Source organism: Paraphaeosphaeria sporulosa (assembly GCF_001642045.1).
Source record: "Paraphaeosphaeria sporulosa strain AP3s5-JAC2a unplaced genomic scaffold CC84scaffold_3, whole genome shotgun sequence".
NCBI lineage: Eukaryota > Fungi > Ascomycota > Dothideomycetes > Pleosporales > Didymosphaeriaceae > Paraphaeosphaeria > Paraphaeosphaeria sporulosa.
The window spans coordinates 3,437,118-3,450,967 of record NW_017253362.1 but is presented as its reverse complement, the minus strand read 5'-3'; the positions used below and the strand labels follow the sequence as shown (position 1 = coordinate 3,450,967).

General features: G+C 52.8%; 5 protein-coding genes across 5 annotated transcripts; 1 reads left to right on the top strand and 4 right to left on the bottom strand.

Annotated features, from left to right (window-relative positions):
* Nucleotides 1-283: 283 nt before the first annotated feature.
* CC84DRAFT_1204305 (uncharacterized protein) lies at nucleotides 284-1,233 on the bottom strand. Its single transcript, XM_018181893.1, has 2 exons — nucleotides 873-1,233; nucleotides 284-803 (listed from the first exon to the last, which is right to left on the bottom strand). The coding sequence occupies exons 1-2, from the start codon at nucleotides 1,025-1,027 to the stop codon at nucleotides 305-307; spliced, it is 654 nt and encodes a 217-aa protein (XP_018039517.1). The 5' UTR covers nucleotides 1,028-1,233; the 3' UTR covers nucleotides 284-304.
* A 205-nt stretch (nucleotides 1,234-1,438) lies between these two features.
* CC84DRAFT_1257860 (peroxisomal biogenesis factor 6) lies at nucleotides 1,439-5,996 on the bottom strand. Its single transcript, XM_018184769.1, has 3 exons — nucleotides 5,756-5,996; nucleotides 2,237-5,690; nucleotides 1,439-2,176 (listed from the first exon to the last, which is right to left on the bottom strand). Exons 1-3 carry the CDS (start codon nucleotides 5,922-5,924, stop codon nucleotides 1,561-1,563), a joined length of 4,239 nt encoding a protein of 1,412 aa, XP_018039516.1. The 5' UTR covers nucleotides 5,925-5,996; the 3' UTR covers nucleotides 1,439-1,560.
* Nucleotides 5,997-6,163: 167 nt separating this feature from the next.
* Nucleotides 6,164-9,319, top strand: CC84DRAFT_1162917 (alpha/beta-hydrolase). The gene has a single exon (XM_018178125.1). The coding sequence runs from the start codon at nucleotides 6,660-6,662 to the stop codon at nucleotides 8,961-8,963; it is 2,304 nt and encodes a 767-aa protein (XP_018039515.1). The 5' UTR covers nucleotides 6,164-6,659; the 3' UTR covers nucleotides 8,964-9,319.
* A 489-nt stretch (nucleotides 9,320-9,808) lies between these two features.
* On the bottom strand, nucleotides 9,809-11,347 carry CC84DRAFT_1241026 (uncharacterized protein; the record flags this gene model as incomplete). The annotated part of the gene is made up of 1 exon (XM_018184039.1): nucleotides 9,809-11,347. Exon 1 carries the CDS (start codon nucleotides 11,285-11,287, stop codon nucleotides 9,809-9,811), a length of 1,479 nt encoding a protein of 492 aa, XP_018039514.1. The 5' UTR covers nucleotides 11,288-11,347.
* A 1,166-nt stretch (nucleotides 11,348-12,513) lies between these two features.
* Nucleotides 12,514-12,759, bottom strand: CC84DRAFT_1086368 (WD40 repeat-like protein; the record flags this gene model as incomplete). The annotated part of the gene is made up of 1 exon (XM_018174156.1): nucleotides 12,514-12,759. One exon carries the CDS (start codon nucleotides 12,757-12,759, stop codon nucleotides 12,514-12,516), a length of 246 nt encoding a protein of 81 aa, XP_018039513.1.
* Between the last annotated feature and the right edge of the window lie 1,091 nt (nucleotides 12,760-13,850).

Below are 13,850 nucleotides of genomic sequence, written 5' to 3'. Positions count from 1 at the left end.
GCAAGATGTCCGGATAATCGCTGAAATGACCTTCTCCACCCGAGTTACAACACGACTACAAGTTTAGTAGGCGCAAAATCAGTAGGTGATGGTTTCAATCGAAAGCCTGAAAGCAGTGAAGCCATTTTTGATTCATCGTTGCTGATGACGCAGCTGACTAAAACCGCACTTGAGTACCTAGGTGTATACATGCGGGTACCCTGTTGGCCTTCGACATCATGGTACCAACACGAGATCACCTGGCATCACGAGACACGAGATACCATGATGCATTTTTGGTATTAATTAATGAAAATTTTCTCACTCAACGATACGCAATGAGGATTTCCAGTCCCGATCTTTGTTGTTCGTGTTTCACGCGTTCAGCCAAATCTACCATGCCTTCCCAATAGCACAGTTCAACCCTTCTGAGACCTCTGAACATGTCAATGAGTTGTACCTTGAGTGCATCGATCTGAATCATGCAAGGTGTGGAAAGCCGAAGACTAGCCAAGCGCTCCCGCTGAGCCATGTTCAATTTGTTGTGAAGCATTTTCAGGTCACTGAAAGTAACTGCCGTAAAAAGAGTATCACCACTGCAGACGAGCGTAGCCGTCTCGTTGTAGATTTGACGGCACACTTGCAGGAGGCTGAGGTTCGCACTTGGCGACTTGTAATCGTTTGAAGGACCGACTCTGTATAGCCTTGGTGCAGCCATGAACGCGCGCACCTCCACCTTCAGACCCGCCAGAGCGTCTCGAAAGATTTTGTTACGGATTTCCGGAGGAAGCTGCAAAAGTAAAGTTTCGGCGTTTCGTTGGACGCTGTGGCGTGTGTTAAAATCATGTCCACTGCAATATTGGTACCATAAGTATCTATAGTAGTGAACTTACACATGGACCAGATGTGTCGGAGTGTGTTCAAGGGAGAGCATATCGTTAGCAAGAACACTCAGTCTTGGAAAAGGACTCGAGGCGGCTCTGGACTGTTCACTGCAAACATGTGTTTCGACTGGCACATGGAGGACAGTGCGAGAGCAGTCGTTCATGATGGCTGAGTATAGCGTCAGTAAAGCTGTCGATTACCAGTATGATGTTTGGGGGACACTCTTTCCTCGATCATATCGGCCTGGTTGGCAATGAATCGCCAAGACACTAAGCACGACGCTATCCCGCCCAGTGCAACAACAAGTGGCGCTAATCTAGATTTGGAAATGTCGGTGAATGCGGGTTGGTCAGGTACATGCGCGATACATCTAGCCGAAGAGCTGTGTATGTCAAATGAGAGCAATTGTCAGTCTTAGACAGCTTACTATTGATTACGCTGTAGGCACTCGAAGCGATCAGTAACCATAAATTGATTATTAAACGTTCGGCAGTCGCGGCACAATATTCTGTACTAGCCACGAGAAAGATAACAGGCACATGTACATTCAGAGAATACGATCGAGAATTGCATTCGTGTAGAGACGCTATCCCTCTTGCACACGTATATAAGATATACAGATCTCCTTTACAACAATCATGCAAGCCCCTACTGGCATCAAGCAACATATTGGCTTTTGCCTAACGTCACCTTCACTCATGAGTACAGCTCCTCGTCCCCATCAGCCGCACTCCCAAACCCTCCCTCGGCAATATCGAGGCTGTTTTTGCTGGCGTGACTCACAGCAGGCACCTTGCCCTTGCCCTTTCCTTTTCCGAGCACACCGCTGGCAGACCCGTTGATATTGATGTTTTCAGTGTGTACGATAAGGGTCTCGTCGTCTGGCGGCGCAGCGGCCTTGCCCTTCCCCTTACTTGAGGTCGGAGATGGCGCGGTGCCGTTCTGTGATGGTCTACTACTCTCATCTTTTTTTCCTGTTCCCTCGAATGTCTTCCTCACGCGTTCATAATGTTTGAGCTCATCAGCGCTGACACTCGGCACCAACTCCCTGTGCGCCTCAATAAAGTCATCTTCCATGACCATGACGGCGGTGTCTTCTTCCGTCGCAAGATGATCGAAGAAATACGCAGTTGTGATAGGCGTGCCACGGCTATTGCTGATGGCAGTGACCTTTTCGTCTACGGCGCGCGCTTGCCGCGTGATCGCCTTGAGCATAGCGTCCGAGCAAAGGGCATACATATCTGCACCCGTGTATGTGAAAGGCAGAGTGGAGGCAACACGGGCAAGCGATAGATCGGGATGAAGTGTGAATCTAAAAGATGTCGTTAGCAGACACGAACGAGTATGTGAAGTAAAGGATGGGGCTACGTACTTCCTCGACAGGGCTTCGAGAATGGTCTGCTGCTTCTCATGCGTGTCAGATACACCGAGATACAACATTTTGTCGAAGCGTCCAGGACGTAGCAATGCTTGATCGAGCAAGTCGGGTCTGTTTGTTGCACCGATGACAAAGACGCCTTCACCGCCGTCACTCATGCCGTCTAGTTCAGCGAGCAACTGACTGACTATACGGTCCATGACACCACCGCTGTCACCCTGGTTGCCACGTTTTGGCGCAACGGAATCCAGTTCATCAAAGAAGACGACACAAGGTCGGGCGTCTCGCGCGCGCTGGAAAACACGCCGCACGTTCGCTTCTGATTCACCAATATACATGTTTAGCAATTCTGGGCCCTTGACGCTGAAGAAGTTGAGCGAGAATTCTGTAGCAATGGCCTTGGCAAGTAATGTCTTTCCCGTTCCTGGTGGACCGTAAAATAGGATACCACTGCGTTTCTTCATGCCCTTAGCAAACAGTTCTGGACGCGCGAGAGGTAGTTGGATGGTCTCCATGACGGCGTCTTTGACGTGCGAGAGACCGCCAACATCGGACCAGCTGACGTTGGGAATCTTGGGTGCGCCGATGGCATCGGCGAAGTTCTTGCGGGCAGCGTCGACAGCCCCGTCCAGATCGGCTTTCGTCAGACTGTTGCTAAAATGCCCCCCAGCTAACTCGATGTCCCTGGAGGTGACTGTGGCGCCTGATGATTGGTTTTCTGATGCGGATGTGGCGAGAGCTTCGATACGATTTCGCTTTGCTACCAACGCGCGGTCGACGACGTCTACCAGGTCACCTGCGACCAATGCAGCAGTCTTGACGGCAACATTGCTGAGGTCGACGTCTGGTGACAACCGGATGCCCGCATCATCGACGATACCACGCAGAATCCCCTCTCTCTCGCCTTCGTCTGGCGCCGACATTTCGATCTCATGTGTGAACAAACCACGGATACCTTCTGGTACTTTGTCGATTTCAGTCGTTGTCGCAATGAGAACTCGTGAGTCTGCAAGGATTTCTTTAAGCGCGGTAACCATGCGATCAGCATTGAGGGCATCGATGTGCTTGACCAACAGTGCCGTATATTCGGCACCGCAGGTAAGCGCACGTTCTGCCCTTGCTTTAAGAAAGCCTTCAGTCTTCACATCGCCACCGCCTGCACCTCCTTCGCTAAGGATGTCGAATGCATCGATGGAGAAAGTATGCAGCCCAAGGTCTTCGCATGCTTTCGCCGCTACTGTGGCCTTACCAATCCCGCGCTGTGTCGAGGTGAGCAACACGACAATTGGTGGCAGACCCATGTGTATCGCTCTTGGGCTAGTGGCGGCTGAGATCAGCTCGCGCAAGCGACGCCGTAACGACGAGATGTAGGTCTTTGGAATATCATCGATTGTCATGATCTTTTGGTTCGCGCCAGCGGGAGCTCGCTTCGCGCCGAGATAGTACTGCCAGGCACTGTTGATGGGAGGTGGGGTTTTCCCTTGCTCGCTGCCGTTCATCTCCATCTTTGTGCTCGCGGCGTCGACAGCTACAACACCGCCCCAGATATCTGGCTCTTCTCCGTCTCTGTGCTCATTTGATGAAGCTGTAATATTGCCAATCTTGAACCAGGCGACTGCTTTGGGTTTCCGGTCGTTGGCGTGTGCAGGGTCCTCGTTGGAGCGGTCTTTGGACGATCTTGAGAGTAATTCGTCACTCACGACATCTTCCTCGTTCGCGCTCGCTTGAAAGGTTGCACGGCCCAGGGATTCATCGATTGCGACACTAATAAGGTCGCCGCTCTTAACCAATCGGCGCTTTTGTTCGAAATGGTCTTTGAGGGACGCGAACAGACTGGGCTGCAGGAGGCGTTCAGAAGAGAGGGGCGTGGACAATTTCAAGAGCGTGACCTCCTTCGCGAATGGAGGCGAGGAGGAGCTATTGAGTCGTGGTTTTTGGATGGCGGTCCTATGACCTTGCTGGTGCTGAGGGGATGCTAAGGGTGCGATACGTAGATGGGAAGGGCTGTCCATGTTGGCCAACAGCACAGGCGACAGATACGCCTGAAGTGAAGTGCTTGCTGGCGCAAAGCCTGAAAAGCTAGACCTGCGGTCGAAGTCGTCCGACTTATTGACACGATATGGCGCAACTTTCTTAGTCATGGCTTCTGGTATCCCGTAGATCCGAACGGGACGCCACTGGGCATCCTCTTCATGCTCTGAATCGAACGCCCTTAGCCCAAAGAGAGGGTGCTGCGAAGGCTCAGGCGCAACCTCAATCTTGACCCAGTCGCCCGAGAAGCAGCCCACTTTGACCAAGGTGTTGGTCTCCACAAATACACGTGCTTCCTCGTCGTCTTCGATACCAGGCTTGGGGTGCACCAGCTCATCTGGTATAGGGTGTAGCAAGCCATTCGCTTTGAACACCTTGGTTCTGGAGGCTGGTCCTCGCGCGGTAGTGGCAGTGAAGCTGGAAAACACGGAGCCCGGGGTGGCGATTCCGTTGGTGTGAAGATTGCCAGGTCTCGGAGTAGCGGATGAGAAGACGGACAATACACCCGAGGACTGTGGTGGGAGCATAGGCGCGCTCAATGATATGATGTCGTCGTCGTCATCGGAGAGATCTCCGACATCGGATCCAGACAGCTCGGAGTCAAAATTATCGGTTGACTCTTCTCCCGGCGGGCTGTTGTTCTGGGATGGCGAGCGATCTTCAGCAGCAGAGTAGAAGGTCTCATTCGAGGTATCTTCCGAGTCGTCGAAGCTGTTCTCCACAGGGGCAGGTCTTGGGGGCGCAAAAACAGGGACAGGTTTCGAGGCACGATGTGACTGGAGAACCACTATCCTTGTAGATGGCAGCAAGAGGCCCTGCGCTACAGGTTCGCATGCCGTGATCCTTGCCGGGGGCGGTGGGACGTGGGTGATGGGGTGCGCGGGAAGCGGCAGCGGAAGGAGGTCGCCCGTGTGCACCAGGGCGGGTGCCTGCAGCGCTCCTCGCACAGCGTCCCTCCACGCATTCTCCTGCGCGGCATAGTCGATGCCACTGGCGTGTTTTCCAGCAATGCCATTGGCCTTGAGGAATCGATCCTTGGGCCCCTTGGCAGCACCATTCGGCCGTGTCCCGCCAAAGCCGCCGCCGAACTTTGCATGCACCTCGTCCAGCTTGGTCAGGGCCTCTGTGTCCAGATTGACATATACCGTGTCGAGCCCCACTGGAACGACATCGTGGATGCGGACCTCGATGGGCGTGTCTCTTCGCGGCGTCTTGTTGGGCGCGATGCTGTGGAGGGCCTGGGAGAAGGATTGGAGCGCGATAGCCGACGACGGCACTTGGAGCGACGCGTGCGGGCGCGCGGCGGCGGTGGTCTCGCTGGACGGGCGCCGCACCGGCAGGAGGGTCCACGGGGTGCTCTGGGAAGCGACGAGGGAGCTCGGCAGCCACGGCGTGATGGCGACGTAGTGGTCGGCGTCTGCGAGCAACAAGCGTCAGCAGGCCCGTCTGTAGGGCTCAGGGTCGGGGGTTCAGGCTGCATACCGGTGCCCGGGGCCCAGGGAAAGAGGCTGTCGAACAGGTCCGCCGAGAGGATGCCCACCTCGCCCTTGATGCGGTCGTCGAGCAGCAGCCGCGCCGCAATGGCAGGCCGGTCGGCGCGTCTTCTCCGCCGCCGCTTGCGCGGACGGACAGTGCCATTCTGCACTTCCATTGTGTACAAGCAAGGAACAAAGTCTCACACAGAGGTGCGCGGCAGCAGACAGTCGCGCTCGGCTTCGACCGCAATCCCAGTGCGGGTTGATGCCAAGATGGCCTGGGGACCTCGGCAGACGGGCGTGCGCTCGGGAACGACACAGCGCAGCGCCGACGTCGACGCTAGCCTGCTGCAGCCCCGGCACTCGCGCAGACGGCCTGGAGAGCGCGTCGTCACATGCCCAACACACCACGGCTGGGCCGTCGACGCGCCCAGGAGCCCGCGCGGAGCCCGTCTTGCAGCGGCTCGTCGCCATCCCCTGGCGCCTGCTTGCGCGCCGACCACCCTGCATGCGATCGCGGCATCGCGCCCAGACATGCTCGCCCAACGATGCTGTCCACGCTTGCCCATGGGCTGGCGATTGTGGGCCAGCGGCCTCACGCATGTGCGGGATCAGACTGCAGAATGCCTGGAATCTGTGACATCATCCAAGTCCCGCACCGAAACCCTGCCGTATCAACAAAGGGTTGATCTCTCAGCCACATAGGTAACCTGAAAATAATTTTCGCACGGCCCTGGTCGCATGTCCATCCTGTTCAGCTGTATCTTCGCAAACCTCTGCATTTGATCCTGTGCATCTCGCGGTGGGTGCACTCGTCTGCTCAGCGTCTCCACTCGCCCAACTTGCACATGGCACTGCTCCGCGGTACCAACTCGACCGATCCACCAGCCGTTTCGTCACGGTAAACAAGCATGGCAACCGCCACCAAGGTCCGGGACCATGTCGACCACGCGCAGGACAAAACAAAATCAAAAACAAGAGCTGCCATCGATTTCGCCCACCAAGCTGAAAGATTGGCATATCTTGCCCCAGCCCAAGAAGATGACGCTACTGGCTCAACACAAGCTGTCGAGGCAAAGTTCATCACCGCACAAGATCCCGTCATTGTGACCGCAGATGGCGGACGCTTACCAGCAGTTCCTATCGACGAAGCTAAGAAGCTCAACAGACTAAGGGATCTAATCGACGACAGGGACCCCTCCGAGAGCGCACCGGTGGCGGGCGAGGCACGTGAAGCAAAGGATGGTACGATACATGGCGCACGCCCAGCAGACGCCTCTCCTTCGCAGGCTGGTGACGAAGGGCAGACGGATGCTCCGCTCCAAAGTCAAACACCACCATCAAGGACGAACCCACTCTTCCCACCACTCCCCATGTACGGGCCTCCCTCGGTGCTTCGCAAGCTCCAAGTTTGGTGTTTCAGAGGAACTTCAGCCGTACTCTCTTTTTGCTTTCTTCTGGTCATCATCCTCGGTGCTCTATTTACCAGCATGCCGGATGTTGCGAAGAGGCAGTGGATGCGACTCACCTTTCAAGATCCTAACAAAAACCGGCCATTCTACCATGAAGAGTACAAGAGAAAGAGAGCTCGCCGGGTAGCTGAAAAAGCATGGGAAAAGGAGAGCCACTCGCAGACAAAAGCCAATGCTCATGGAGCAGACGAGTTCACACCCCTCGAAGGCGGGCCCGACAAAATCCCCTGTGACGTTCGCTACTATGCGCGCCGTGTAGGCCTCGACTGCGAGATCTTTGAAGTTCAGACTGAAGACGGCTTTATTATTGAACTCTGGCACATCTATAACCCACGAGAGTACAAACGGAGCGACCCGTTGCAGCGTACACCCAACAGTCCGGATGTCTTTAACAATGCTACTTCTACGGACGGTGTGTCAGGCTCCCAGTACGAACCCGGCGACAAGAAGTATCCTGTCCTTCTGATCCACGGCTTATTGCAATCTGCAGGCGCCTACTGTACCAACGACGACGACAGTCTCGCCTTCTTCCTTGCCAAATCAGGCTACGATGTTTGGTTGGGGAACAACAGGTGTGGTTTCAAACCGCGCCACAACATGCTTTCCTACTCAGACCCGCGTATGTGGGCCTGGAACATCCGACAGATGGGCGTCATGGACCTCCCTGCGCTCATTTCACGCGTCCTTGCCGAAACGGGCTTCTCGAAGCTTGGGCTCATCGCGCACAGCCAAGGCACGACACAAACGCTCGTCGCTCTCGCCAAAGAACAACGTCCAGAAATTGGCGACAAGATTTCTGTATTCTGTGCCCTTGCGCCAGCCGCCTATGCCGGTCCACTCATTGGCAAAATGTACTTCAAGTTCATGCGCGTGATTAGCCCAGGCATGTTTCGCGCTATTTTCGGCATCCATGCCTTCATTCCATTCATGATGACCATGCATTCGCTGCTCCCGCCCCGATTCTATGGTGCCATGGGCTACCGTGTCTTCAGTTTCCTTTTCAATTGGACAGACGACCGCTGGGAGCGAGACCTTCGAGACCGCATGTTCCAATTCGCGCCTGTCTACGTCAGCGCCGAGAGCATGCGCTGGTGGCTCGGTAGGGAGTGCTTTGCGAAGCAAAAATGCATTCTGGCCACGAGGGAGGAAAAGATCATCGAGGACCGGGAAGATGCGCAAGAGGACGAGCAACGCGAGCGCTCTGACGAATCGTCAGATGATGAAGACGACGAGCTCGGAGCTGGCGCCGATGCTATCGATGTACACAACCACGACAGTAATCGCGCAAAGTACGCGTGGTACGGGCCTCGGACACCACCTTTCGCGTTCTGGGTCTGCGGTAATGATGCTCTCGTGGATGGGCGCCGGCTCCTGCGCCGTTTCGAACGTGGACGTGAACCATACGTCAATCTAGTACACTCCAAGGTCATCGAAGGGTACGAGCATCTTGACGTGATATGGGCCATGGATGCAATCGAAAAAGTGGGCAAAGAAGTCCGAGAAGTGATATGGAAGACGGCGGATGAGGAGGCGCGGAAGATGTGCAGAACACCAAGAGGCTGTGCAGGCATCAAGCAAGACGATTGCTATGCGAGGGTTGGCGATCAGGAGACGGAGTCGAGAAGGATGGATAGCACCGCTGGGGAGTGGAGTGCGAAGGGGAGGGAGCAGGTCAGTGGCGGTGGCGGTGAAGGAGACCGCAACTTGGAAGAAGAGATCCGGGAAGGTGACGAACGAGTGTAGGTTCACCGTGTCGTCGGATTGAGGCGTGCCACGGCGACGGTATTCTTGCATTATGACGGTTATTTTCTGCACACATGATATCCCCTACGCGCTGTTTGGACCTTACTCCGCAACATTCTAGACCGTGGGCGTACACCTGCGACGATAACGGCTTCCTGTGGATGTGAATTCACCTGTAATTGCCGTGTATATATAGCAACGATTTGGCTGTCGTTTCCACATACGACCATAGGACACTGAAAACTAGCTTCCTTGTCCACCCTGCCGTCTGTCTAGGAACCGTAACCGGAAACACGACACAGAACGGTTAACAGGCTCTGCCTAACTAGGATATGTTAGCGCCTATAAATATCGGGCAACAGAGTTTTGTATGTACCTTTATAGGTGAAAAGATTGCTAAGTTTTAGAATTGACAGTTCCAGATTGAGATGCTTCGGAACAATGTGTTGTCCGAATATAGATAATGAAAATGCCGATTTTACTGATGCTTTCAGCAAAGTAATCTAGTAGAGTATATTGGCCCACGCAATGGGTAAAGTCAACCATTCGCCTCTGAACAGATAGCCACCGAGAAGGCGCCAAGACGCATGGTTGAAGATGAGTGGCGATTGAATGCGTGGTATTTCAGATAGTCTTGTTACTTCGTCTGTATGGTGCGAGCTATATCTCGTCATACGTGACCCGCAGGGCAATCATGACTGTCAACATTTGCTAACCACAATAGCTTGAAGAGTTTCTGAGCATGGTCTGTTGCTCCAGGACAGGTAGTACGAAGGCCGATGGTACTCTAAATCATATTTTTACATGCTAATATTTACGGAGCCCCTTCATATCCGCTGGCCTCTTCATACAACTTCCCATAGTCGCACCTCCTTATCCTCATCAATAATTCTATACTTCACATTCGTCCCCTCAAATACCTGGTGGACCATATCAAAACTTTTGTAAGACTTAAGAAAGCCGGACCAATCCGACATATAGACAATGACCTCGCTGAGGTGCGGCGTCCTCGTCGCTGCCGTTTCATGGAGCCAGCGCCCGAGAAAAGCGCACTCGTCAGGTTCATCGTACGGATAACCATCTGCCGATGCAACAGAATCTGTGACTGTGACGACTTCAACATTGCGTGGCAGACTGTCTTCCAGCCGGCGGGCCCAATTTGCATCGGACTCCCAGTCCGGAAGCAGCAGTTGGAACGGTGCCCAGAATCGCTTGATACTAGTGAACCGTTGAAGACCGTTCAAGGACCCTAGGACATTAATACGCTGGACGTCGGGATCCCACGTCCCCATGCAGTTAGTGAATTTGATTGTCAGGTCCTCGAGAGTCTCTTGCACCTGAATCAACGCTTCGACGAATTTATCGAGGTCAAGTGTGTCCGTATTGAACTGATCGCCGTAATCCGGTATGTAGAACCACTCCCAGCTCAACGTCTTGAGATTCCAAGTTCTTTCAAGGACTTGTGCAAGAAAATCAATGTGAACGTATTTTAGAGATAGCGACGTGAGATTAGCTAGGTCCGGTAGGCCCGATGGCCAGGTGAACGGTAACGTCTTGGGGTTGAAACACCAACCCGAAATGCTGCGCATGGACGCAAGGTTAAGAAAAGCAAACAGGCCTTGAGGATTACAAAAATCCGGATTAGGGCCAGGGTCCGATTCTAGAGGTCCAGGGTAAAACATCTCTTCTAGGTACTTAAACCGAGAGAGCCCGTGATTCGATGTATCGAAAACAGCAGATTGGAAAAGCTTCCCTAGAAAGGCGTCATTATACACGATCCTTGGTTTGGTTTTCGCGCTTGTCCTGGTCCCGAGGAAAGGTAGGACTACTGCATACCCAACACGAAAACGTGCGAGATTGGGTAATTTGGAGATCAACAGGGCGACAAAGGCATTTAGGTCACCCACCTGGAGTTTGTCTATCCAGATATCGGCGTACGAGAGACCAGATTCCGTAATAAATGAGACAAACTCAGGTAACCCATCATCTGCTGCCGGATGCGGCGGAGAAGCTAGAGGCACTTTGTATTGCCCGTACCAATCTCCCGGCTCCCACATCCTCTGGATACTCTCCTCCCCATCGCGCAAACGCACACTTTTAATGAGTTTCGCTAGCTCAGGTTTATTGAAAATAGTCCGGGTGAGATGGATTATAGGGCGCGGGTTATCTCGATAGATGTTGAAGTTGATTTGTGAATAAAGATGCGATGTTGCGAATTTGTGTAGCTTCTTGTTAACGAGGCTCACAGTCGCAAGATCACGAAATGACACTTGCTTAAGGATGGTTTCTGTGAGCTCGGTAGGACAACTAAGGAACGACGCCATAGTATTGTTAAGATTGGTGGTGAGGCTGATAAAGCAGAGAAGATGTTATAATGCGCCAGGGGTGTAAGTAGTGTGCCTTTACTAAGTGCTTGGTGTATTTAAGGACGTCAACCGGTACTACGCCGCCTCCTTCGGGGAACCAAATCGTGTTTCAGGGTGGCAGTAGCCAATTCCACCTTCCGAGTTTCCGGCGCTACTGGTATCGTGTCTTATTATACCGGTAGCAGTTTGTGCAACACGTCAGACCATGCAACACCCCAACATGATCGCTCGGCCACAAACATGAGGCTACAGAGACGCCCACAATCAATATTAACACGAAATTTTCTAGAATTAAGGTCTCTAAGGTCTATAGATAATTTCTACTTACTTGGATTATTGATAGGTATCTACTTAGTGTTGTGATTGTTCTACCTCTACACGTCTACGAGGCAGATGCGATAGATACCGTGCCTCAGCACCCCGTGCACGGTTTCAGTTCGCGCACACCTTTCTAATTCAGCGGCCAATAAGCAGGCTCTCCTTGCCGCCGCTCTTGCGTCAGACTTCTGTATATGGGTAATTAGCAGACGAATTCCCGGATACTGATTACCAAGGACGGTAAAATTAGGGGTCGGCATGGCGGGTGGGGCAGAGAGAACTAGTTTTCCTCTCCACCTCGCCATCTGTCGAGGGACCGTAAACGGAAATGTGCACCATCTGTCGAGGGACCGTAACCGGGAACGGGAAACAGATCAGGTTATATTAGCAGCACAACTATGCCACACCGACTATAACAAGATCCCGTATACAATACCGCTAGCTATCCACAGTAGAACCTGCGCCATGGCCGAATATAGGCCCTGCGGGCGGCAGATAGGTATTCCTTTTACATACAACCATGAGACACTGGAAACTAGTTCACTTGTCCGTTCCGTCAAAAGTCGTGGAGCTGGTTATAGCCCAGCTGCTACTTCTTTTTTTCTTTTTTATTCACTGGAGACCGGAAACAGTTTCGAGGCAATCTGAAAAGCGACCACCCTCGCCAATACACCATCGAAACAGACTCCTAAATCCTGCAGACCTGTGGCAGGCTGTACGGCACCAACCGCAGCTTTCACGTTGCGTTCTCTGTTTCACTGCGTACCTCAACATATCTGACGCTACCTTGGTACATAAAGGCCTTAGCGATGGCGGCCAAGCTGCTGAGGTCTAGCATGATGTAGGCAGACATGGAAGGATGAAATTTAATGTCCCCTAGATCCAACGTGCCAAAGCCGCACTGTCTTGTCGCTGGATGCAGATGCTAGCTGCTTGCCGTCTGATGAGAAGGCTACATCACACACCTGGCCTGAATGACCCTTAAGTATCCGTCGTAGCTCCCCAAATCTGATGTGCCAGAGCCGTATTGTCCCGTCGTCTGATGCGGATGCTAGCTGCTTGCCATCTGGCGAGAAGGCAACCCGTTTTACCTGAGATGGGGGGATGTGCATAGTAGGATTAGGATTAAATTGTAATATCTGATAGAAGTAATCTTTGGAATCATCGTTGGGACTTGTTGAGTGATGGTTTGTGGGTGGTGATTACTGTTGTGTTGCTGCGTTCAAGGATCTTGTACGGACTTGAGCGGAGATGATCCTGTGGTTGTATTTCGTGCGGCTGCTGCGAAGGTTCTGAGGCTGGGCAGGAGACACACTGTGCCTTGCGTAATTTATTATACCCTGCTTAAGCTCTCTACATTAAGCCTTGTTCTGCTAGGAAATAGCATCGCGGGTAGTCGGCGTGGGTATGGTGCGTTAGAACCAGGGGTCAAATCCTCGACACTGACTTTCAACATTTTTTCCGCGATGAGAAATTCGAGTGGGAAATGCAGAATGGTGATACAGTCTTCTGGTGGGGGAGTTTGTATGCTGGATCTGCGATCGCTGCTTAGATGGGCGGGTGCCGGCGCTGGGAGGGAAGGCCGTCGGAAAATTGAAAAGGCTCTAGGGTGATCAAACTCCAGACAGTGTTTCTACAAGATGTGCACGTAGCATGGAACAACCTGATGAGTTGGAGAAACGGTGGACTGGCATGCAGTCGAACAGTGTCTAAAGATTGGATTGTCCGGATGCACCAAAGGATAATCTGGAGATATTCCACGTTTCTCGTGCCTGTAGAACACGACCAGTGACAACGAATATACTGGGATTCCTCTTAAGCGGCCTGTAAAATTGTAATTATCAACGAATATGTTAGCCCATGAATTAAGAACGACTGGAGGACACTGAAAACTTAGTCTCCTGCGCGTCTGTTGTGGTACTGTTTCGAGTTAGCCGTCGTGAACCTTCCAAAAACTTGGTCTTGCTATTCAAGAGCGACCTAAAGTCCAATGTCCTTGCCAATTGGGTAGCCTAGGCTGACCATAGCTGCCACGTGTAATAATCCGCGACTGCACCATCTTTGGAAAGTAAGTCTGTGCCTGCATCTGCGAACGGGTAACCTCTAAGGGCGGCCTTTTGAGGAGAGGAAGGAGAGAGCTGGCAGTGTTCTCTGCACTATATGAAGCTGCACTTCGCCCTCTACCGTCCATCTCTCCTACACT

Excerpts from the sequence above, each read along its gene's own strand:
- CC84DRAFT_1204305 (XM_018181893.1), bottom strand. The coding sequence starts at position 1,027 with ATGAACGACTGCTCTCGCACTGTCCTCCATGTGCCAGTCGAAACACAT. Across the intron at positions 804-872 it reads CCGACACATCTGGTCCATGT|CGTCCAACGAAACGCCGAAA; the intron begins GTAAGTTCACTA and ends CACACGCCACAG.
- CC84DRAFT_1257860 (XM_018184769.1), bottom strand. The coding sequence starts at position 5,924 with ATGGAAGTGCAGAATGGCACTGTCCGTCCGCGCAAGCGGCGGCGGAGA. Across the intron at positions 5,691-5,755 it reads TCCCTGGGCCCCGGGCACCG|ACGCCGACCACTACGTCGCC; the intron begins GTATGCAGCCTG and ends TGTTGCTCGCAG. Across the intron at positions 2,177-2,236 it reads CTCGAAGCCCTGTCGAGGAA|ATTCACACTTCATCCCGATC; the intron begins GTACGTAGCCCC and ends GACATCTTTTAG.
- CC84DRAFT_1162917 (XM_018178125.1), top strand. The coding sequence starts at position 6,660 with ATGGCAACCGCCACCAAGGTCCGGGACCATGTCGACCACGCGCAGGAC.